The 26,282-nt window shown below is 36.7% G+C and overlaps 1 protein-coding gene across 5 annotated transcripts in view; it reads right to left on the bottom strand.

Annotated features, from left to right (window-relative positions):
• Window positions 1-245: 245 nt before the first annotated feature.
• Window positions 246-26,282, bottom strand: part of RAB3GAP1 (RAB3 GTPase activating protein catalytic subunit 1) — a 117,630-nt gene continuing 91,593 nt past the window's right edge. For 2 of the 5 annotated variants that reach the window (XM_046018988.1, XM_046018990.1), the window contains 7 exons: window positions 23,692-23,919; window positions 8,178-8,274; window positions 7,981-8,084; window positions 7,728-7,843; window positions 5,756-5,858; window positions 2,890-2,910; window positions 246-2,013 (listed from right to left, as the gene is read on the bottom strand). In XM_046018988.1, the coding sequence (XP_045874944.1) occupies window positions 1,777-2,013; window positions 2,890-2,910; window positions 5,756-5,858; window positions 7,728-7,843; window positions 7,981-8,084; window positions 8,178-8,274; window positions 23,692-23,919 (906 nt within the window). In that variant the 3' untranslated portion in view covers window positions 246-1,776. The remainder of the gene's footprint in view (window positions 2,014-2,889; window positions 2,911-5,755; window positions 5,859-7,727; window positions 7,844-7,980; window positions 8,085-8,177; window positions 8,275-23,691; window positions 23,920-26,282) is intronic. The other 3 variants (XM_046018992.1, XM_046018989.1, XM_046018993.1) reach the window with 2 other exon arrangements.

The raw sequence follows: 26,282 nt of genomic DNA on the forward strand, positions 1-26,282 counted from the left end.
TGAAAAGGAAGGAGTGTTCTGGTGTCTGTTTCGTCTTTACTGCCTAGTACAGCACCTGATATCTATGAAATAAACCAACACATAACTATAAAAAAAAGTAAACTGGGGTAACTGCCACTAAGAAAGAAGGCACTAAGAGTGTACTTGAGACCCCTGCCAGACTTAGCAGGCTGCAAATATTTAGGAAGACGTGAGACAGCATTAAACTAACTGAAATAAGACTAAAGTGACAGAGGAGAGAGAAGTCAGAGAAAGCAAGACTTTCCTTTTTATTAGATTCACAGTGTCATTTTAAAGTTCAACTTCTCTTTGAAAAACATTTCTTTGCCATTAACTTCCTCATTGGAAAGCAAACAAATCCTGTCCTTGAAAGATACATTTTCTACCTGGTACAGCACTCAGTACTCAAGCCCGCATCTGTACGGTTTGCCAGTAGCAATCAAGTCCAGCATCTCAGAGGAAAGCACTGTGAAGGCTGGGAGGTCACCAACCAGGGCCTCCCCTATTTCATATATACTTATATACATATATATGTGCATATATACATATATATGTACACACACAGTTTTTTTTTTTTTACAAAAATAATATAATAGGGTTTTACACAGCTCTATTAATTCTTTAAATTACATAGCAAGGTCTATGCTTCAGTATAACCATTTTTTGCTTTGGATTAAAATGAGAATTTTAGGCCTAAAAATAGATTTCAGATTACTGAACAGAGGCCATACAGCAACACAGACTTAATAATCTTGATTACCACATAACTAGAAATATGCTGCTATTATCCTTATGCTGGGTGCTATATATCCACATCAATTATTTTCATTTTAACTAAGACACAAAGCAAAATAGTTCACTGAAATAATCTTGTATTCACTACACTAGCACACACACCAAATTATACTAAGTGCATGATAATCTCTATGTTCCAAAAGCTATATTTGTAGCATGTGCTCATCGTTATTCCATTAAATATAGTATCTAGCCAGCAATCGCAAAAAAGGGAATGCATGCTGTACAGCAGAAGAGAAGTTTGTAGGTTGATATCTTACAGGCAACCAAAAACAAAACAAGAGAAACAAACCTTACGAGATAAGATACAAAACTAATTTGCAGTGACATTTAATATATAGTTTACACTTAGTTCATAGTTACATGGAAAAACACATAAACTATATGAAATTCTAAGTTTTCTCCTAGAATACTCAAAATACTAATCAAAAGTTAATTAGTACAACCAAGATGGCCACTAGATGATTGAATAAACAGAATGTCATTTAGTATTTAAAAAACACAGATTCTGGGAAGATACCACCAAAATATCCAGAAATCTCAATTAACAGATACTCTCTTTTGTATACCTGATACTAACAAATGCAACAAGTGTGTTTACACAGACTATGAATAGCCTAAGGGATAGTCACAGGAAAGAATAAATGAGCAAGATCCCACTGGAGTGAGTACAGAGAGCTCCTGCTGTTTTTCTGGTCCCTGCACAACTCGTACAACCTACCCTTGACCCCTGGTCAAACAAGGGTCATTTCTTTGGGGAACAAATCTTTCAACAGCTCAAGCCCATTCTCTCTGACCCAACCAAGATACTCAGAGCTCAAGCATGGTGCTGGAAAGTCTTTCAGATGCTGGTATGATTCCTGATTACTGGACTAGACAGGTCCTCTTCATGGCCTCTTGAGTTCTGACTGGCACAACCTTCTTCCTTCAGAAGGGGTCAGCATGGTCTCTGAAGCCATAAATGAGGTGGCTCTAGAAGAATTAGAAGAAGGAAGTATCTGATGAAAAGGCACCTGCAAGTCTGAAATCCTCTTTGGTGAGAACACTGTACATGCGCTGAGGCAGAGCTCGGGAGTACGGAGCCGGGCGTGGCACAGTGGTACGTAAAATGAGTTCCCGGCCAGCAGGAGGTGGGAAGTCTGACACCGAGTTCTGCCTTCTCTCTTCTGGAGAGCCCATTCTCTTCAGTTCCTCCTCTGGTGGAGCCATGGCTGCAGCCTTGAACAGAATCAAATGCTAAATTCAAGAGCAAGTCCAATGCTAAAACTTAGACCATTTTGAAGGACAGATGAATAAACATGACAAATATACTTTTAAAATGTTCTACATTACTCAGTAATGCAGTCAGCCATGTTATGATTACTCAGAAACCAACACGGAAAAAGCAAGAAGCTTGAAACACTGCATGAACAGCCAGAGATTACACATAAATTGGTGACAGAGACAGAAGAGATAATGACTGCCAGGCAATCTGCTTTGGAAAGTGAGGGCCATATTCCAACATCTAAAGAATAGGGAAAACGTAGCAGTGGTTTCTACACATCTCTTCTAGCAACAACCCAAGTTCAAGTCTAATGTCCTCAGTCCAGTAAGGAGCTGCTTCTCCCTCAGAGTCTGGAGAGATGTTTTTTGTCTCCACTCTTTCGTTTTTTTTTTTTTTTTAAAGTTCATTTGCCAAATTAAAACTGGGGACACTGGTTTTGTTTGCTGAGTGGCTAAGGTGATACAGAAATGACAGAAGTCCATGTAATGTAGCAATGGCCACGAAAGAGATGTTTTCAGTATTAAAGGCATCTATTTTTTGCATTAAAACTGCATAAAAAACATTCAACTAGAGCCTTCATTTTACCCTTGATCACTATGCTTCTTTCATTTCTCTGATTACTAGATTCCTTTCACAATACCATTGATTGAAAAAAAAATAATAAAGTACTGTTTTGGCAATGGAAATATGAAATCATGTTATACTAAACATCAGCATGAAAAGTGTGCCAAATCCAGACTGTTAAAGAGGTGGTTAGTCTTAATGACCTTATGAAGTTAGAGGGATGGGAAGGAACAAGGAACTATGAGGGACAAAGGCTATATTGTTACCTCATCAGAAGATTCAGTCAGCTTGAGAAAAGGTGAGAAAAGAAACAGTGATGAAAAGGAAACAAGCAAGATGGTTTAAAAAGAGCTAGACGAGAGATTTCAAGATCATTTCAGAGACAGCATGCACTACATTAAGGAACAGGATCCTATCAAAAGAATATCAAGACAAACACACACCACATAAAACACACCTAAGCTGTTAGCTGTTAGCTGTTAAACTGAGCAGACATATCCTACTTCTCATGCATCTGATGGTTCAACAGGCAACGTACAGTCATTTAATGGGCAAAACTGATAAAACTGAAGCAAAATCTAATCTGTGGTTTATCTGCTGAATTCCAGTGGAATATACCACTGACACATGTAATCATGATGAACTTCATTAAAATGTGTAATTTTAAGCAAAGAGTTCTAAATATGCAAAACTGCTGTATGCTATACAAAATTCTCACTAAAATTTCATTACTTTCTAATAAAGTGAAAATCTTGATCAATAAAATTGATATAAAGTGTCAGTTAATTATTAAAAGTTACATGAATAAACTTTAATGGTTTACATCAAGCAGATATTTAAGGCCTGAGTTAAAAAATGTACCAACCAGGTGCTTGTTACATGGATTAAAGCCTGCCAATTCCCTAAAAACATTCCCTACAAGGTTTGAAAGTTTGAAATCTTTTATAATTACATAATGCAGGAAAAATGTGCAATTTCATCCCTTAAAGGGTATTAGCTATACAAGGCCACTGAAAAGATGATATACTCCTGTATTTATTAATGTAACAAGATAATTAAATGGAAAACAAGAATAACAAAGTAAATCATAGAATTATAATCCTATTTTTGTAAACTATACATGTATTTACATATACTGCATGTCAAATGCTGATGGTGATCATCAGAAGGTAGTGAGATTAATGTGATTAAATTTTCCTTTATAATTTTCTGTATTATCCTATGTTTTACAATGAGCCTTTACTGATATTACTGGGGGGACAGGAGGGGGAAGCTATTGCCACTCTGGGAAAAATAATTTTGCTTAAATATTTACAACAAGTAATACTCTCAGCATTAAAAATAAAAATGCCTAAAATCTTTAAAAAAAATAAAAACAAAAATGCCTTAGATTTCAGGTCCTCTTAACACACAAGCTTTTTAAAGTAAGGACAGAGGAAAGAATACCGGCAACAGGAGGAAAATTCATATTGGTGGTGACAAGGAAATGCAGTTGTTAACTTTTGGCTAGTAAGCTAGTGAAAGATATAGGATGCAAAAAACAAACCTAGCTCCTGATTTCATGCCAAAGACAAAAACAAATCAAAGTAAGCATCTACTGTTTTCTAGAACTCTAATTTATAAGGAAATAAAATACTTGGGTTTTAACTTGAAATTCTTAAAGTTGGGGAACAATCCCATAAATAATTGCAGGTTTCAATTCTTGCTAAAAATTTAGGTCAGTACACTTGACTATGAAACTGAAAAACTAGATACACTCCAGACAGACTCAAAGGAGATTATACAGTTTATATTTTTCTATGTAAACCCATGAAAATTCTTATTTGATTCTGAGAATTACACTTTCAAAAGTGGGTCATTCTAGAGTCATCACAGTTCCAGGTAAAGGGCACCTTTGTACTTATATATCTTCCTTGACTTACAATTGTGTTACATGCCAATAAACCCATTCTAAGTTGAAAATATCCTAAGTCAAAAATATGCTTACTACACCTCACCTTCCAAACATCATAGCTCAGCCTAGTTTACCTTACCCAAGCTCAGAACACTCACTGAAGCCTACAGTTAGGCCAAATCATCTAACATAAAGCTTATCTTCTAATAAAGTATTGACTATCTCATATAATTTATTAGTATCGTGCTGACAGTGAGAAACAGAACAGTGTCTGGGTCGAGCAGTCGTTAAGTATGTTGGCTGTCTGCCCTCGGGATCTCATAGCTGACAGGGATCTGCCACTGTCCCTGCATAGTATCATGGGAGGATTATGCTGCATACACCACTAGCTCAGAAAAAGACCAAAATCCCAAATTCAAAGTATGATTTCTACTGAGTACATATTTTTTCTCCATCATAAAGTTGAAAATCCCAAGTCAAATTCTCTTAAGTCAAAGACTATGTGTAGTATACTCTATAATATTTTTATCATAATCTTTCATAATAATGAGCCCTGACATGAAAATCCTCTTAACTAGTAAACAAAATCAGTACATAGAGCACCCACACAAAGTGTAACTAGCATCACTTTCATAAAAATTCAAATTTTAAGAGTTTCAGAATGTCAGAAAGTACTACACATCTTTTGAACCTTTACTTTCAGTAGTAGAGGTAATAGCAAAGATAATTTTTCAAGCTGGGCTTTCTTTCTTTGCTAAAGCCTGTTTCCATAGTCCTAAACATCTGAAATCTTGCTCTTCCTTAGATCAATTCACCATGACAAAAACAGATATACTAACCTCACAAGTGAAATTATGAATCCATTTGCAGTACATGGAGTTTAAAATTGGTAAAACTGAACTCTATTCTAAACTGAAAGTAGTCAACATTTTTTCCTACCACACAGCACTGGTGGCCACTGCTGAGTCCCTATTAGATTCTGTAACAATGGATTTCAGAACCTTCTAACTTTGGAAATTTATATCCTAAAATATACTTATTATATTACTTAAACATGTAAGAAAGCAAATGGATTTCAAAGCTTCAAAAGTCACTGTTGAAAGTCTTTTTTTTTTTTTTTTTGGATGTTCAAACCCAATTCCTAGCTGCATAATCAGCCAAGTGAGGGAATCAAAACAGCATCTTACTGAGCAGAGGTCTGGAGAGACAATCATCAGTCAATAAGGAAATTCACATACCCTCTGAGCATTCACAAACAGCTTGTGAATGATTTTGCCAGCATGTCCTCTTCCTGCACCCACGACTAACACTTCAGGCTGCTCCAAAAGGCAACTCACAAACCTAGGGGAAAGAGGCAACGAAAGCACAGAAAGCGAGCTGCTGCTCAGTTCACACTGTGTCAGTCCCCCCAGATTAGTTTTGTAGACAAACTCTCAAAGTGATACTGGCTAAACCTACTAAGCCTAGAGCGGAACTTTTTTAAGTGGAACTTTTATAAAGGACATTTGGAAATAAAATAGACTCAAGCGACAATCTTACTGCCTTTCAACGGTTTTCATAAAATTTTTTAAAAACTCATCTCTGGGGGTGACTGGGTGGCTCAGTTGGTTAAGCATCAGACTCCTGATTTCAGCTCAAGTCATGACTTTAGGGCTGTGAGATCAAGCCCTGTGTCAGAGTCTGCATTCAGTGGGAATCTACTTGGATATTCTCTCCCTCTGCCCCATACTACTCTCGCACCCCTCTCTCTCTCAAATAAGTAAATAAATCTAAAAAACAAAGCAAAACAAAACCTCTGTCAAAGGGTAAAAAGAAATACAGAGTCTATTTCTTTGAGACTAGAAGCTTAGAAAATACTACAGTAAATAAAAGATTAATACAATATTGGGGGGGGGGGTGCCTGAGTGGCTCAGTTAAGCATCCGACTCTTGGTTTCAGCTCTGGTCATGATCTCAGGGTCATGAGATCGAGCCCCACACTGGGCTCCACGCTGTCTGTGGAGTCAGCTTGAGATTCTTTGCCTCAGCCCCGCCCCCCATTCATGCTTGCTCTCTCTAAGGTAAGTGAATAAATAAAATCTTAAAAACAAAACAAATAGTATTTTTGGACAACAGAAACCAACTCATACATATACAGCAAAGCAATCATCCATATCTGTCATCTTTGTTCTTTTAAAGTGGGTGTATATGTGTGCGTGCATGCATATGTGCTTAGAATACACATTTTGCTTGGCAAAGCCTCGACTGTGCCACTACGTGCTGGAAACACTACACCTCCAAGTCACAGGGCACGTATGTGGAGCTATCAGCGTCGAAGGCACCATTCCTGCACCACTAATTCATACTGCTATTTTAGAAACAATTCCTTTGATTAGTGCTTATTCTTCTCATTTAAAAAGGAAGGAGTTTTCAAGAGCAAAGAAGGCTAGGAGAAAATTACTCTCAACACAAGATTAAAATTCTAATAAGAACTTGTTAAGCGCTATAGCACATGCCTTGATCATACTATCTTAATTAGTTAGCATCAATAATGCCACTTCATTTCTGAAAAGGGTGATGAACAAGTTGTTGAAGTAACAAATTTGGAAACACTTTATCACAATTAAAATAACATTGTTCTTTCAAGTACCACAGGCAAAAATGGAAAGGAACTCATACTGGTAGGTAATGGTGCCAAGTCTCTCTCAGGAGGAGAAGAAGATTGACCCGGTCATCTGCATCATCCTAGAGAGGCCATCTGGTCACCCTTTCAAAACATGTTCACAAGGTGCATAGGCTATGCACCTTTGCTTTCAAAAATCTTGTTTAAAGTTAAATAAATAACTAGGAATACTGAGCAGAAATACAATTTCAGAACACCTCAGTCTGTGGTAAAGGAAGAGTGAGAGCTAACCAAAGAGAGAAAGCAAAGCTCTGGGGCATTTCAAGTAACAAAGAGTGACCAGCTTTTCCACAGGAAACTGCAGGGACATCTCCAAGAGCAAACAAGGACATACTAGAAAAAAAGACACAGTAGACTTGTTTCTAAATGTGGAAGGGATGGAAATGCCCCACAAATACCCAGAAATATAGGAGAGGTCACAGTCTATGATAATTAAATACTTGTTACAAATAATATAGGGTACCACAAAAGAATTGGAATATTCTATTAAAATGTTCTAAAGAGAGCGGTGGTTTTCCTACAGACAAAAGGTACTCAAATATCAATTACCTTTCAAGATCTTCTTTTTCCTCCTCTTGTTCACATTTCTCAGTTCCAAACTTGGCTTTCAGTGAGCGGGCTCTGGCAATTATAGCTTCTACATTAGTAATTTGATGGATGATTTCCTAACAGTGGAAAAGGGAGAGACATACATTGGAAAACAGGAGGGGAAAAAAAGCAGCCTTTAAAAATTTATCTTCAAAATAATCACTGCCAACTAGGGAGAACACTTGGCAAGATCCTGATACCACAGCAAACTTACTTCCAATTTCTTGTCTTCTGGGTTGGGGAAATGCAAAACTTTACTGGAATGGGTTATTATCTGCTTTATAATCTTCTTAACTGAAGAAATGTTTTCCAGATTTTCTATTTTTAAGAAGATCAAAACCATTATTAAGCCAGGGAAAATATACTTCCATTTTGGAAATGAACTAATGACTAATCAAATAAGATATTTACCTTCTTCCTTTACCTTGAGTACAGCTGCATGAATTACACAAGGTAACAGGTGCCGAGCAAGGTCTGCAGGTTTCTGTACAGCCAGATAGTGCAGCACCTGAAGGAGGCATAAAGATACACGAATGATCAATGTAGCTTTCAAAGAATAAAACAGCCACTTATGAAAGAAGAAAAAAAACCTGTGCATCTCTGAACTCACATCTATAACAAGAGTTGAGGAGAGCTCTCTTCTCTTAGTACCTTGTCCTACTCATTCAGTTAAGTAGCTACTACCCACAATGGTTAAGAATAACATTACTGAAAACTAATAAGGACTTTAGTATTTTATAGTGATGAATATGCCCCCTTTTTTTTCTTCTTCCCAATATGTAATATGTGCAAATTAGGAAAATACAAAGAAAATAAAAACCTTCTGTAAAGTATACCACCTAGAGTAACAATTGTAAATGGTAGAACATTCTCCTTCCAGGATTTTTTTTTTTTTTAAAGATTTTATTTATTTATTTGACAGACAGAGATCACAAGTAGGCAGAGCGGCAGGCAGAGAGAGAGGAGGAAGCAGGCTCCCTGCTGAGAAGAGAGCCCGATGTGGGGCTTGATCCCAGGACCCTGGATCATGACCTGAGCTGAAGGCAGAGGCTTTAACCCATTGAGCCACCCAGGCAGCCCCCCTTCCAGGATTTTTTAAGACACTGAATACACATATTAGGTGAACTAGTATTAGGTATGTAAAATATTGTTTTGTAACCTGCTTTACTCACTTAACCTTTCTAAACATTGAGACCTCCTACTAATTTTTTGGTTTACTGTTTTTCCAAAATGGAAATTGTTTTATTACTGTTCTAATTAAAAAAATACAGAGAAGTTGTTATAATACATGGACCCTACCTTTAAGCTCCTTATTCAACAGCAATAAAGACAAAAGAAATCTAATCTCATAACATGAACCTGGATGATAAATGCTCACAGATTTCAGGAATGAATGAATGAATGAATACATACATACATACATACATACATACATACACAGAAGTATAATGCAAAAGATCTCCAGAAATCCTACTTCCTAAGGAGCAACACATTTTTGTGTTTATCTTCTCAGACTTATTTCAACGTCCATTTAAACACAAAGATAGAAGCATATTCAATTTCTTAACAAAAAACTATACTATAGGGGCGCCTGGGTGGCTCAGTGGTTTCAGCCGCTGCCTTCGGCTCAGGTCATGGTCTCAGGGTCCTGGGATCGAGTTCCGCATGGGGCTCTCTGCTCGGCAGGGAGCCTGCTTCCCTTTCACTCTCTCTGCCTACTTGTGATCTCTGTCAAATAAAAAAAAAAAAAAAAAAAAAAAAAAAAAACTATACTATAGGGGCACCTAGGTGGCTCAGTCGTTAAGTGTCTGCCTTTGGCTAAGGTCATGATCCCAGGGTCCTGGGATCAAGACCCACTTCGGACTCCCTGCTCAACGGGAAGCCTGCCTCTCCCTCTCCCACTCTCCCGATTGTGTTCCCTCTCTTGCTGTGTCTCTCTCTGTCAAATAAATAAAATCTTAAAAAAAAAAAAAAAAGAAACCTATAGTATACACACTATTTTATAACTTGCTTTCTTCATTTAATGACTTAAAACCTTTACTTTTTGGCTTGAAGAATTTTGTGTGGTTTGAAATTTTTTTTTAAATTAAGAAATACACATACCAGAGTACTAATAAATAGCCTAAAGATAACATGAACACTTGTTTACACACCACCAACCAGCTTAAGAAAAAGAACATCACCAGGACTTACCAAATCCCTGTGTGCCTCCCTGATCAAGCTCCCCCCCCATACACCCCACCATCAATAAGTAACTACTAATAATTCTTTTGCTTGTCTACATAGTTTTCTCACATATGTGTGTAGCCACAAACAATGTATTGCTTAGTTTGGTCTGGTTCGAATCTTTGTATAAACGAAATGTTTCTGGTTCTGAGCCTCAGCGACTGATATACAGCATTGTTTTTGAGACGAATATGTTGATACATACTGTAGTTTATTCATTAAAATGCTCCTCCATGGATGGACACCCCCCCCCATTTTTGGCTATTACAAATAAGGTTCCCGTTATATTATTGGGTATGTTCCTTAGTGTACATGTAGCGGAATTTCTTGAGGGCATATACCTAAAAACAGAACTGGATATATACAAGATAATGCCAAATGATTTTTTTTGGTATTGAAATCATATTCCAAATTATTTTACAAAGTGTTCCAAAAGATTTACATCCTTATCTAGAATAATTGTTCCCAATGTTGTACATCTCTATTAACACTATTCAACTTCAGCTTTCCTTAGCTTACAGCAAAACAAATTTGCAAGAATACAAAATATATTTACACCCTTTGCCTAGACTCACCTTTTAGCTCATTTAATCACACCCATCTCTTTCCTCTGTATGCGCATACAATATATACACACATATATTTTTTTTTCTGAATAATGAGAGAGCAAGTTACATACATCATGTCCCTTTACCTCCAAAGATTCTCAGTGTGTTATTTCCTGAAATTAAGAATGTTTTCTTCTACCCCTGGGGCAAATAATACATTACATGTTAATAAAAATAATTTTTAAAAATGTTTTCTTCTATAATCAAAAGACAAACTATTGTGATTATATAAACTGCCTTTAACACTGATTAAATACTTTTAATCTAGCCTATCCTTACTACAATTTAATCAACAGACCAAATAATGACTTTTATAACCTTTTCCCACCACTAGACAGGATCTAATTAAAGATCATATACCACCTTTAGTTTTCATACAGCTTTAATCACAACAAATCTGGAAGTTTTCCAGTTTATTTTAACATGGACATTTTGAGTACACTGCTCTCCTCTCCCCTTTCTGATTAACTGAATGCTATGCTTTATTCATATTTCCTTAATTTAAAAAAATTTAAATACAATTTATATACCATAAAATTCACCACTTTAAAATGTACACTTCAGTGGTCTTTAGCATACTTGCAAGTTATACAACATACCATTATTTAATCACCAATATTTTAATCACACCAAAAAGAAACCCATTACCCAAGAGCAGTTACTCCCTCATTTCTTCCACCTCCTAGCCTCTGGTAACTACTAAACTAACTTTCTGTCTTCATGAATTTGCCTATTCTTGTATTTCATATAAATGGCATCATGTAACATGTTGCCTTCTTTTTCCGATTTCTTTCACTTAACATAAACTTTTAAGGTTCATTTTTGTTATAACCATGTATCAGAACTTCATTCATTTTAATGGCTTAATAATATTTCATTGCATGAATGTGCTATACTTTACTTATCCATTCATCAGTTGATTGACATTTAGCTTGGTTTCACTTTTTTTTTTTGGACAGAAAGAGATCACAAGTAGGCAGAGAGGAAGGCAGAGAGAGAGGAGAAAGCAGGCTCCCCACTGAGCAGAGAGCCCGATGTGGGGCTCGATTCCAGGACTCTGGGATCATGACCTGAGCTGAGGGCAGAGGCTTAACCCACTGAGCCACCCAGGTGCCCCAGTTTCACTTTTTTGCTATGATGAATCATCCTGTCAATATCTGTGTATTCAATCTCCTCAGTTTTTATTTAACGTCTTTTTCCTATTCCAGGAGCCCATCCAGGATACCACATTATATTTAGTAGTCACATTTCTAGGCTCCCCTCACATGTGACATTTTCTTTGACTTTGCTTGTGTTTACTGATCTTGACAGTTTTTTTTTCAAGATTTTATTTATTCATTTATTTAAGAGAGAGAAAAAGTGAGTGTGGAGCTCAACACAGGAACCCTGAGATCATGACCTGAGCTAAAACCAAGATTCAAGTGCTTAACCAACTAAGCCACCCAGGTGCCCCTGACCTTGACAGTTTTAAGGAATTCTAGTCAGGTATTTTATAAAAAGTACCTCAACTGGAACTTATGTAATGTCTTTCTCATGATCGAAATGGGATTAGGGAAATTTGGGAGAAAGATGAGAGAGTTGTTAAGTGCTCTTTTCATCACCTCTTACCAAGAGTACATGAAACTCATCAGTATTGACTTACCCATGTTGTTAAACTTGCTTACCTGGCTAAGACAGTATTTGTCAGGTTTCTGTACTGTGAAGTTACTCATTTTCTCCAATTTGCATACTGCACTCTTTGGAAGAAAGTCACTATGCACAGTACATGCTTACGCAATGGGGAGTTCTCCATCTCATGGGTAAAGCAGGTTTGAAGTTCTTTTGCATAGATTTGTCTCTTCTCACCAATTTATTCAATCATTTATTTGTAATACTACAGACTCAAGGATGTTTATTTTATTTGAGTTACAGTCCAACAGTACTTTATTTTGCTGCTCCAATTGTTCTAATATTGGCCATTGGGTAATGTTTCAATTGGTACCTGTGTCCTTTTAATACACTCTTAGAGTTGTGTACTGTGGATTTTATTTTTCCAGCTCTGTTTTAGAACAGAAGGTTCCTCATTTTGGGTTTACCTAATGCTTCCTCATGTTTAGATGCAGAATATGCACTCATGGGTCAGTGCATAAGTACTCTTGGATCCTTCAGAGTATCACATCTCGATGCAGACAATCTGCATCTACACCTTATTAGTAATATTAGCTTTAAACATCCACTCAAGGTATTGCCCCATTTCTCTACTACACGGTTATTATTTCCTTGCAATTCTCCAGTTGTCTTGGAGAGACACTTTAAAACCATGCAACTCTGATACTCTTCACCCAAATTTCCACCTAGACATCTTCTGATGATTTTCATCTGAACCAATCTTTCCTATGAATATGGTTGTAAAATGAAGAGTTTCCTACTCCAGCATATCCTCCATATTTATCGGTCATCTTTGAGACGAAACGCCTCCAATCTCTCCCATTTTTTTATCTGCAAATTGTCAATGTGGACCCATGGTTCCAATTTTTTCCCAATCGTTTATAATTCATTTCTTCCTTAGTTATTTGCCTTTCTAACTGTCCAGATTTGGTGAGTAAGAGTCCTTTCAAACTACCTCCTTATGTTATGCCCCTATCTTTTTTTAAGCAGTTCCTTATTTCCTGGCAACCAGAATGTTCCACACTCATACCTTCCTTGTCCCAACCCTGAAACCAGCTATTTCACTGAGGAAAGCATGGTTGCTTTTAATGAGGAATATTCTAGAAATCAATATGTGTGTGTGTGTGTGTGTGTGTATGTTCACTGCTACTGAGATGTCACTTCTTCTAGACTCCTTCAGAAAAAAGCTAGAAAAAATATATATGCATATGGACATACCCAATATCTATCCATACTTTAGAAACCTATGGGTCTACACCAGTACCACCAATTCCAATGCAATGCCATCTGGTCTTCCTTTCTTTCTTCAATTCCATGTTTGTATCTCACTTCCACAATGAGAATTCTGGCTTCCAACAACACCAACACAGTTAATTACACATTCACTCAAAAAATGATTCACCTAAAAGTTTCAGAATTGCTTACCCAACACCATTACAAAAAAACAAATCTAGAAAATAGAGTTTAGGATTTATCTGCAGTTCTCTCCCAACTCTCCCCATACCTGGGGGTATATATTCAAACGTATCTTATGCGACCTACCTCTGCTTGCTTTCAGTTTTGGTCATTTCCCCTCTTTCCATTCTTGTTGGTTTATTTTAATTCTTGAATATGCAGACAGTTAACATTTTTCCAGAAGTCAAAAGTATATAGAAAGTATACTCTTTCCTAAATGTCATTTCCGCCCATATTCTTTTTACTCTATTTTTTCCTCCCCTTTCATGCATTCTGGGTAACTAATTTCAGTGTTCTCTGTTTGTGAAGATAAATTTCTCTTTGTGAAGATAAACAGACAAATGTTTTCTTAATCTCCCCTTTTTACACAAAATGAAGCATAATATATATATTCATTTGCACTTTACTTTTCTCTTAAAAACATATCCTAGAAATCATTATCAGTTAATAGATATTTTCCTCATTATTTTTTTTATTTTTATTTTTTATTTATTTTAAAAAAAAATTTTTTTAAGATTTTATTTATTTGATAGATATTACAAGTAGTCAGAGAGGCAGGCAGAGAGAGAGGAGGAAGCAAGTTCCCCGCTGAGCAGAGAGCCCGATGTGGGGCTCGATCCCAGGACCCTGAGACCATGACCTGAGCCGAAGGCAGAGGCCTTAACCCACTGAGCCACCCAGGCGCCCCCCTCATTATTTTTAACAGCTACATAGTCCTCAGTTATGCAGATGAACCACAGTATTCGATAAAGCTTCTAAGTTGGGGCATATAGAGAGTTTCCACTATTTTCTAATTACAGTTAATTCAGCAATGAACAACTTGGTGCATCTTTATTTTTAGTTTTAGAAAATATTAATGTAAATTCCTAGAAGTGGGATTGCTTTTGGGGTGGAATGGTAAATGCATATGTAAATTTCATTAAACACTGCCAAATCCCTTTTCACCTGGGGTTGTATCATCTTGCCACTCACCAGTAATGTATGAGAGTTGTGGCCTCAGGGCCCGAGTATTAATTAAGCTGTTAAATTTTTACCAATGTGATGTGTGAAAAATGGTTATCTCAGTGAAGTTTTCTAATTTGCATTTCTCTTATTATGAATGAAGCTGAACATCTTTTGAAAAGTTTAAGGGTAATTATCTTTTTGGGGGATGAGTTATCTCCTCATAACTCTTGCCCATATTTCTAGAGTATTTTGGCCCTTTATCCGTAATACATATATTTTCCCAGTTTACAAATATTTCTATCATTTGTCTTTTGACTTTTCTTTCTCAGTCCATTCTTGTGTGTGGTATGAGAAACAGATCTAATTTTATCTTTTGCCAAATGGCTATTCAGTTATCCCAAAACAACTTATTAAAAGGGCCATCTAGGGGAGCCTGTGTCGCTCAGTCAGTTAAGTGCCAGACTCTTGACTTGGGCTCAGGTCATGCATGATCTCAGGGTTGTGAGATTAAGCCCCTGGTCAAGCCCCTCGTCAAGCCTGAGTCCAGTTCCATGCATAGCATGTTTAGATTCTCTCTATCCCTCTTCCTCGGCCTCTCCAACCCCCTTTAAAAAATAAAGTAAAATAAAGTAAAAAGGGCCACCTGTACCAGTGATTTGAGATGCCATTTTTATCACAGACTAGATTTCTACATGCACCCATGAACTTTCTATCTGGTTTCACTAGTTATGTCTAGTTATGCACCATTATCACATTATTTAAATAGTGAGGCTGTAGGGCACCTGGGTGGCTCAATGGTTTAAGCCGCTGCCTTTGGCTCAGGTTATGATCTCAGGGCCCTGGGATCGAGTCCCGCATCGGGCTCTCTCCTGCTTCCCTCGCACGCTCTCTGCCTGCCTCTCTATCTACTTGTGCTCTCTCTCTGTCAAATAAATAAATAAAATCTTTTAAAAAAATTTTTTTAAATAAATAAATAATGAGGCTGTGTATTATGCTTTAGTATCTGGTGAGGTTATTTGGCCCCCATCTGCCCTTGCCACCTCTCACCCATTTACCTACCTCATAGCTCTTTCTTTTCAATCTACTCTTAGCTACTCTGCATGCTTTTTTAAAATAACAATTTACACATTTAAAGTGTACAATCCAATGGTTTTAGGTATATTCAGAGTTGTACAACCAAAACCACAATTAATTTTAGAACCTTTCCATCACCTAAAAAGAAATCCATTAACAGTCACTCTCTAAACTCCTGAGTCTTAAGCCTGCATGTTTATTTTTCCAAATAAATTTAAGTATCAACTTGTCTGGCTCCACAGTAAAGACTTTTGGTATAAAAAAAAAAAAGAAAGACTTTTGGTATTTTATTGGGACTGTATTAAATTTATAAATTAAATTATAAATTAAATTAATGTAAAGAGAACTGACCTTAATGATGTTACGATTTTTTTGTGTGTGATAAAATAAAATTTAATCATATAATTAAGCACTGGCAGAAAACTAAAGGAATAATTTGGTTAACCCTTACTTCGATCATATCTCTACTCTATGTATTTTGGTTTTTATCTCATTAATTTTTTGAAGCATAATATACAATGTTATATTAGTTTCAGGTGTATGATATAGTGATTCAACAATTCTGTCTACTTCTCAGTGATCATCAAGGTAAGTACTCTTAATCCCCTTTAACTATTTCACTCACATCCATCTTCCTTCTGGTAGCCATTAGTTTGTTCTCTGTATTAAAGTCCACTTTTTTCCCCTTTTTCTTTGTTCTGTTTCTTAAATTCCACTTATGTGTGAAATTACATGGTTTTTGTCTTTCTCTAACTTATTTCACTCAGTATTACATTCTCTAGATCCATCCATGTCGCTGCAAATGGCAAGGTTTCATTCCTCATGGCTGAGTAATGTTCTACTATAGATATATTTCAAATCTTTATTCATTCATCTCTCAATAGACACTCTGGTTGCTTCCATATCTTGGCTATTGTAAATAAAGTTGCAATAAACACAGGGGTGCATGTTTCTTTTCAAATTAGTGATTTCATTCTCTTTGCGTAAATACCCAGTAGTGGAGTTACTGGATCATATGTTAATTGAGGGCAGTGGATATACCAATTTGCCTTCCCACCAACTATGCATGAGGGTTGTTTTTTTTTTTTTTTAATATTTTATTTATTTGACAGACAGAGATCACAAGTAGGCAGAGAGGCAGGCAGCGAGAGAGAGGAGGAAGCAGGCTCCCCCCGGAGCAGAGAGCCTGATGTGGGGCTCGATCTCAGGACCCTGGGATCATGACCTGAGCGGAAGGCAGAGGCTTTAACCCACTGAGCCACCCAGGTGCCCCTGCATGAGGGTTCTTTTCTCCACATCCTTGTCAACACTTGTTAATTCTTGTCTTTTTTATTTTATCCATTATGACTCTGTAACCTTTGTGAATCACTGAAACCCTTGTAGTAGAGTTAGGTTTTATGACTGACTATTCTGTGTTTGACTGTTACTATGTGTGTTTCTCTAGTTGGTGTGTTCTTTGTGTTTAAAAAAAAACTCTGCTGGTACTTAAGAAGGTTTATATTTTTATTCTAGTAGAGATCTTTGCAGTAATACTTTTTATACTGTCCTTAATTCCCTCGCTGTAAGTGTTTTATAATCTGGTCTGACAATTTTATTTATTTATTTATTTAAATATTTTATTCATTTATTTGACAGAGAGAGAGGTCACAAGTAGGTCACAAGTAAGAGAGGCAGGCAGAGATAGAGGGAGAAACAGGCTCCCCACTGAGCAGAGAGCCCAATGCAGGGCTAGATCCCAGGACCCTGAGACCATGACCTGAGCCGAAGGCAGAGGCTTAAATCACTGAGCCACCCCGGTGCCCCTGGTCTGACAATTTTAAATACTATCACATCTGATTACCATCTTCTTCTTCTTTTTTTTTTTTTTTAAGATTTTGATTTGTTTATTTGACAGACAGAGATCACAAGTAGGCAGACAGGAAGGCAGAGAGAGAGGAGGAAGCAGGCTCCATGCTGAGAAGAGAGCCTGATGTGGGGCTCGATCACAGGACCCTAGGATCATGACCTGAGCCGAAGGTAGAGGCTTTAACCCACTGAGCCACCCAGGCGCCCCTGATTACCATCTTCTTCTACCCACAACCTCACCTAGTTTTAGTCTTAGCTCTAAAACTAAAGAAATGAAATGCTCACCATTGGCCCTTTGCCAAAGTTTCTACAGTCATCTCTTGGTTGGATCAAGTTCATCCTCCTATATTATGTCCCATGCAGCTATTTAAAAATTCAGTTCCTATGTTATGCTATAGAGTCTCATATGGCCAATGCTTGTAATTTTTAACATCACAGCTGTAGAATGTTTCTAACACTATAGAAAGTTCTACTTGGGCAATTCTGGTGGACTCCTCATAAATGGTGCATGTGTACAAAAATTTATATGTGCAAAACCTCAGAGAAAATTTGCTTAGAGCCTTGATTATTTGGACATCTTGGTAGGATATAAATCTTTGGTTTGTACTTTTTGCTTACATTTTTTGAAAATGCTGTTCATGTTGTCTTGAGAAATATGACCCTGTCTAATTCTCTTTCCTTTATAAGTTATTTTCATCTTTTTGATTAGAAGTCCTGAGAATCTTTTTTGCTTTAAATATTTAAGTTCCAGTAGTTTCAAAGTGATGTATTTTGGAGTTCATTATTTATAGTATTTTTTCCCCTGCATCTAGTGAAAGAGCCCTTTCAATATGAAAACTCGGGTTTTCTTTTATTTCCTGAAAGTTTTCTTGGACTGCAGTTTCAACTGTTAGTTTTGTTCCAGTATTTTGGTTCTTCCTCTGAGAATATGAATATTATTCCTACTTTTCCTATCTTTCATTTCTACTGGTTTCTCTTCAATTCCTTTTACTCATTATCCATTTTCTTTCTCTTGGCTGTTTTTGCTGCTTTTTCTTGGTACCTTTTATTAAATTTAAAAGTAAATCTATTCTCCTTTGGGCCCTATGTAAGTTAGTCTTTATTTTTGATATGAATATCTTATACTTCTACTACTATCCTGAGTTAAACCAGCTCTGGTTTCATTTCTCTGTGTGGTTTTTTGGTCCATTTCTGCTGTTGGCTTTACTATTTCTTTCTTTCTTTTTTTTTTATTTCAATGGTTTTTTAATTTGTCATACTGATTCCAGGTGTTAGGAAGAAAAATAAAATATCATTTTATACAGAGCAGTTGAAGTATAGTGAACGGAGATACATTTTTTAAATTATTGGATTTAAATTATTAAGTAATCTAAAAGATTAAATTATTGGATTAAATTAAGATATTTGTTCATTTTTGGACATAGATAATTTAAATTAAATTATTTCAAAATTAATTACCAGAATATACAAATTACTTTATTATGTCTTGAACAAGAGGAGGGCTTCATATGTGGGAGAGCTTTAGTGCACCTGTATGTGTGGTGTGGGGGGAGCTGAGTATGTCTGTGCATTTTAAGACATATATATAATATTTAATATTGAATAATTGCTGTGTCATTATATTTATTATGTTTAGTATATTATTAAATATATTTATTATATAGTGTTATATATTTACTAGTTAATTTATATTAAAATATATATTATATCATAGCATTTCTTAAATCTGAAATCCTGATCTTTCCTCCTAAATATTTACATATATTAATGTGATGAAATAAATCAATGTATTTCCTAATGTGAGTCCTCTTACATTCTTATTACCAAATCCATGTACTTATATTTGGTAATATGTTTACATGGATTATTTTAATATTTTTTAGGATTAAATTTGACAATATGTGTTTAATACATTTGTACAATGGTTATGAAAGCTCTTGGTTTAAAAGTTTTGTTTGTTTATATTTTAAAATTTTTTATTTATTTTTTATAAACATATAATGTATTTTTATCCCCAGGGGTACAGGTCTGTGAATCGCCAGGTTTACACACTTCACAGCACTCACCATAGCACATACCCTCCCCAGTGTCCATAACCCCCATCCCCCTCTCCCAATCCCCCCTCCCCCCAGCAACCCTCAGTTTCTTCTGTGAGATTAAGAGTCACTTATGGTTTGTCTCCCTCCCAATCCCATCTTGTTTCATTTATTCTTCTCCTACCCCCCCTAATCCCCCATGTTGCATCTCCACGTCCTCATATCAGGGAGATCATATGATAGTTGTCTTTCTCCGATTGACCTATTTCACTAAGCATGATATCCTCTAGTTCCATCCACGTCATCGCAAATGGCAAGATTTCATTTCTTTTGATGGCTGCATAGTATTCCATTGTGTATATATACCACTTCTTCTTTATCCATTCATCTGTTGATGGACATCTAGGTTCTTTCCATAGTTTGGCTATTGTAGACATTGCTGCTATAAACATTCGGGTGCACGTGCCCCTTCGGATCACTACGTTTGTATCTTTAGGGTAAATACCCAGTAGTGCAATTGCTGAGTCATAGGGTAGTTCTATTTTCAACATTTTGAGGAACCTCCATGCTGTTTTCCAGAGTGGTTGCACCAGCTTGCATTCCCACCAATAGTGTAGGAGGGCTCCCCTTTCTCTGCATCCTCGCCAGCATCTGTCATTTCCTGACTTGTTAATTTTAGCCATTCTGACTGGTGTGAGGTGATATCTCATTGTGGTTTTGATTTGTATTTCCCTGATGCCGAGTGATGTGGAGCACTTTTTCTTTCATGTGTCTGTTGGCCATCTGGATGTCTTCTTTGCAGAAATGTCTGTTCATGTCCTCTGCCCATTTCTTGATTGGATTGTTTGTTCTTTGGGTGTTGAGTTTGCTAAGTTCCTTATAGATTTTGGACACTAGCCCTTTATCTGATATGTCGTTTGCAAATATCTTCTCCCATTCTGTCAGTTGTCTTTTGGTTTTGTTCACTGTTTCCTTTGCTGTGCAAAAGCTTTTGATCTTGATGAAATCCCAATCGTTCATTTTTGCCCTTGCTTCCCTTGCCTTTGGCGATGTTCCTAGGAAAATGCTGCTGAGGTCGAAGAGGTTGCTGCCTGTGTTCTCCTCAAGGATTTTGATGGATTCCTTTCTCACATTGAGGTCCTTCATCCATTTTGAGTCTATTTTTGTGTGTGGTGTAAGGAAGTGGTCCAATTTCATTTTTCTGCATGTGGCTGTCCAATTTTCCCAACATCATTTATTGAAGAGGCGGTCTTTTTTTCCATTGGACATTCTTTCCTGCTTTGTCGAAGATTAGTTGACCACAGAGTTGAGGGTCTATTTCTGGGCTCTCTATTCTGTTCCACGGATGTATGTGTCTGTTTTTGTGCCAGTACCATGCTGTCTTGATGATGACGGCTTTGTAATAGAGCTTGAAGTCCGGAATTGTGATGCCACCAACTTTGGCTTTCTTTTTCAATATTCCTTTGGCTATTCGAGGTCTTTTCTGGTTCCATATAAATTTTAGGGTTATTTGTTCCATTTCTTTGAAAAAAATGGATGGTATTTTGATAGGGTTTGCATTAAATGTGTAGATTGCTTTAGGTAGCATAGACATTTTCACAATATTTATTCTTCCAATCCAGGAGCATGGAACATTTTTCCATTTCTTTGTGTCTTCCTCAATTTCTTTCATGAGTACTTTATAGTTTTCTGCATATAGATTCTTAGCCTCTTTGGTTAGGTTTATTCCTAGGTATCTTATAGTTTTGGGTGCAATTGTAAATGGGATTGACTCCTTAATTTCTCTTTCTTCTGTCTTGTTGTTGGTGTAGAGAAATGCAACTGATATCTGTGCATTGATTTTATATCCTGACACTTCACTGAATTCCTGTACAAGTTCTAGCACTTTTGGAGTGGAGTCTTCTGGGTTTTCCACATATATTATCATATCATCTGCGAAGAGTGATAGTTTGACTTCTTCTTTGCTGATTTGGATGCTTTTAATTTCCTTTTGTTGTCTGATTGCTGAGGCTAGGACTTCTAGTACTATGTTGAATAGCAGTGGTGATAATGGACATCCCTGCCGTGTTCCTGACCTTAACGGAAAAGCTTTCAGTTTTTCTCCATTGAGAATGATATTTGCAGTGGTTTTTTCATAGATGGCTTTGATAATACTGAGGTATGTGCCCTCTATCCCTACACTTTGAAGAGTTTTGATCAGGAAGGGATAGCTTTACTATTTCTGATTAAACATGATTTTTTCAGGGCACCTGGGTGGCTCAGTGGGTTAAGCCGCTGCCTTCGGCTCAGGTCATGATCTCAGGGTCCTGGGATCGAGTCCCGCATTGGGCTCTCTGCTCAGCAGGGAGCCTGCTTCCCTCTCTCTCTCTCTGCCTGCCTCTCTGTCTACTTGTGATCTCTGTCAAATAAATAAATAAAATCTTTAAAAAAAAAAAAACACATGATTTTTTTCATATCTGCCATGCTGGTTTGAGGACATCTGACTATTGCAATTATTTTCTGCTTCATGGTCAATTTTCTGGGAAATGTTTTTATTAATTCAAACAATCATATCTGCATTTTCTGTCTTTTTATAATAGTTTTGTATGGATATGATCTGCTCTTTACCAATCCTAGTCATGTCACAGTTTAAAAGTGCCCTCTTCTGGGGCGCCTGGGTGGCTCAGTGGGTTAAGCCGCTGCCTTCGGCTCAGGTCATGATCTCAGGGTCCTGGGATCGAGCCCCGCATCGGGCTTTCTGCTCGGCAGGGAGCCTGCTTCCCTCTCTCTCTCTCTCTCTGCCTGCCTCTCTGCCTACTTGTGATCTCTCTCTGTCAAATAAATAAATAAAATATTAAAAAAAAAAAAAAGTGCCCTCTTCTGTACCATTTCATTAACGGATGGAGTAAGGGTGACAGAGGTTGGTAGGTCCTATTTCTCTTGCATTTCTGCAGGATCCCTAAATTTCCCATCCTTTCTTTTTTGCCATCACTGCTTTATCTCAAAGGGTTATCATTCCTTCTCTATACATCTGGTTCTTGCCAAGGCAGTGTCTCTCTAAGTGTCCACTTCGAGCCCCTTCTCTATAGCCAGTGCTGTGAACTATCAAACCATACTTGCATTGAGTATTTGGCACTATTAATGTTAGGTTCTCTCCCTCTAGGGGTGACTCTGTGATCCATCCAAGTCTCCTATATCCCTCGGCTCTTCTTTTTAAGATTCCCTGCCCCTACTCTTTTTTTTTTTTTAAAGATTTTATTTATTTATTAGAGAGAGAGAGAGAGCGAGCACAGGCAGACAGAGTTGCAGGCAGAGGCAGAGGGCGAAGCAGGCTCCCTGCCGAGCAAGGAGCCCGATGTAGGACACGATCCCAGGATGCTGGGATCATGACCTGAGCCGAAGGCAGCCACTTAACCAACTGAGCCACCCAGGCGTCCCCCCTACTCTTTATATACAGGCTTACAGCACTAGGAACTCCACTGAAATGTGGCTTCTATAGAGACGAGGTCACTATAGTCTCTATTACCTTAGTAACACTGAAGGCAAAGATTTATTTTTTTACTAATTTCATGGGGTTTGGGGGCAGCTAAGTAGGAACGTGCGTAGGACAATTTGTTATCAGGAGGCTCTCACAATTCTCCAAAACTCCAAATTTTTTTTTAATAATTACAAAACAGTCCACCAAATGCTTATACCACACTTAATGAACTAAGCCTTATTTCTGAAACTTTTGTTGTATCTACCTTTTCACTAGAAAACTTTGTTGAACATCGTTCTTCTACATTAATATTTCTGTATTTCTTATTATTTCCGTAAATTTTTTGGTAGTCAAACTGCTAGATCAAAGGATGTGACCAGCTTTAAAGCTTCTAACATATACTATTAGACAGTCCAATGGTAACCATTATATATAAAATATACATGTCTTATTCCCTGGCCTAGTTGCAACTAGTTCTTAAATCTTAAATGTGAATAGCAGATATATAAAGACCCATTAAATTTCAATGCTTTGCTTCTCAAGTCCAAAGCTTTCATGTCTACTATAGTGAGTTTTTAAAACACTAGAACAACTGTTAGCTTTCTAGTATTGGATACTGAAACCACAGTTACCTTTTCGGCTTCCCGTGTGTCATCAAAAAGTCTCCTCTGCCTTCTAGCAGGAATTGGCTTAGCTGTTTCCCAGGCTTCTACCCACATATTGCTTGGAATCTTCATTCGGGCACTCAGTTCTCCTTTCAGAACCATGTTGCCTTTTTCGTCAATAACCTCCTCTTCGATATAATCACGGGGTGAGTACCACCTCACAAAATCTTCCAGAAAACAACCTGGATTAGCTGCCTAAAATAAGGCAAAAAAATTTTTAGCAGAATCAAATAAAAATCAACGGGTAGTGATAAACCTGTTTATAAAAATCATACTTTCACAAAAAGCTTACCTAATCCTAACAAAACCTAATATGTGACATGAGTCTGGATGTAACCTTTAAAACAGGTCAGATGTTCAAGTGTCAAAAGCATTTTCTTTTTGTTATTTCCATTTTACAGAAAAAGAAAACATGTGATGAATTTAGAAATAAAAAGTTGATGTGAAGTGAAAATAATTTTCTTAAATGTATTATAAGTTACATAAGTTAGTTTAAAATTATAATATAATAACTACTCAATGCTTGGAAAATATCAAATACACTCAAGTAATTAAATAATATACAATATGATCAGAATAATAACACAATAATAGAAAAGCTCTACTGTTTTTTTTTTCCCCTCAGTAAATCAATACTGGTACTGTAATAAGTATCAGCTAACCTCAGAAATATTCTATTCAGTCATCAAATTCTTGTGCTTTATATAACAAATTACTATCACATAAATTTTTTTTGTCCTATTAAGGAACTGGAATTCAAACTATTGCTTTTCAGGTTTCTGAAACCAACTAATTAAACTTTTATTTAGTAGATAAGTCTATAGAATTAATGATGATGCATACCAAAATTCTTTAAGTAATTCTACAATTAAGACTAAGAAAAAGGAGAGGCTTCACAGTGTTAGTGGTAAGGCATGGAAGTCTTTTTTGCAAGTGTATACACAGAGATACATACACACTCAAAGGATATGTGTGCATATATTAAACACATACCTTTTTGGTTAAATTCTCTACCATAACATATACTTACTCCCAAGAGTACTATTTTATTTTCCTGAAATAATTAAGTGATATAAACATTAACAAGGATGTGCTAATAAGCAGATCATTTTCTTCCTTTTTAAATTAAATTAACCTCCAACCAAAATGAAAATGGACATGGTAAGAATAGTCAGTCTTAAATGTAAAGAGCAAAACTGCCCATTTCTCCTTATTGAGTTCACGATCTCAGCTTCACCATCCCCATCAATTTAAGAAATCCCCCCGAGGGATGAGGACTCAGAGGAAGGTCCTTAACTGAGAATCAACAACATAAACTTCTAAAGGCTATGGCATCATGGCAACAGAAAAAGTGCTGTGAACTGCAATGGATCAAGACTGCTGCATGACTCAGGATTCATGTACAAAGATCTGGTTATTAACCAGGCAACATCATACTCACATAAAAACTTAAGAACTTAAAGAAAATAATAACTGAACTCCTGCACTACAGAAGCTAAAACAAAACAAAACAAAACAAAAAACATTTCACACAAAAATTTTTCCATCTGCCTGGACCTTACTGTACCAGGTTGAACGTACAGTTACCAGGAGGGTCAAGGCTCACTTCAGCTATGGCTTTTCTTCTACTGTTAAGGTATATACCCCAAGGACATGCTTGAGAATAGGCCCTGTCCTACCCTAAGGTGTAGGTACCTCTGGTACATATCAGCATTCATCCAAAGCTCTGCAGACTTCCTAAGGGCCCCTAATACCAAGTCACCCCTATATAAAAAGGGAAAGGCAACCATGTCTATTTTAGAATGACTTTATTACCTTAAATATATTAACTGATTCCCACACAGAGGCAGATGTGTAAATTGGCTATTTGAAATACAATGATTTTATTAAAACCATGTTTTAAGAAATTTGTAGGTTCTCAAGTTAGTCTAAAACCGTCTAGTGAACCCAGTCTTGTGAGGTACAGTATTGTCATTATACAGAATGTTCCTATGAGGAGCCAATATGTTTCTGTAAGGAAAACTTTTACAGTTCCACTTTGGAATTTCATCTTGTAAGTGCCTCGGCAAGGATGCTGTAGCAGGACAGGGGCAGATAAATATGAAGGCAGCTACAAGTCAGGTATGAAAACACCTGCTAAAGAGGTCCTACCATGTACATACACCCTTTCCTACCTTCGTGATTTATCAGATGTCCTGAGAATCAGCTGTCTCCTCTTTATCCATTATACCAACTATTTGTTTTAAAACAATTAAGTCTCTCTTTCTTGCCTCATGGGAGAACAAAATGCTCAGATTTTCTAAATCTTTTTTATCTCTAAGAAAAACATGTACCTCTCAAGAGGTTTCCTGAAGATTTTTTTTTTTTTCTTTTGGTAAAGATGGGGGAAATAAGCAGAGAATAAAAGCATTTCCTTTTACTCTCACTAAAATCTGCTAACAAGAATGATAAAAATGACATCGGTTTTAATAGGGTATTTATATTGGAAAAAAAATCAAACTCAGGCTGGCATACAGTATGAAAGCAGAACTGACTGGAAGCTACAGAATGGGGAGATG

The sequence above is a fragment of the Meles meles genome, chromosome 9 (assembly GCF_922984935.1).
Source record: "Meles meles chromosome 9, mMelMel3.1 paternal haplotype, whole genome shotgun sequence".
Lineage (NCBI taxonomy): Eukaryota > Metazoa > Chordata > Mammalia > Carnivora > Mustelidae > Meles > Meles meles.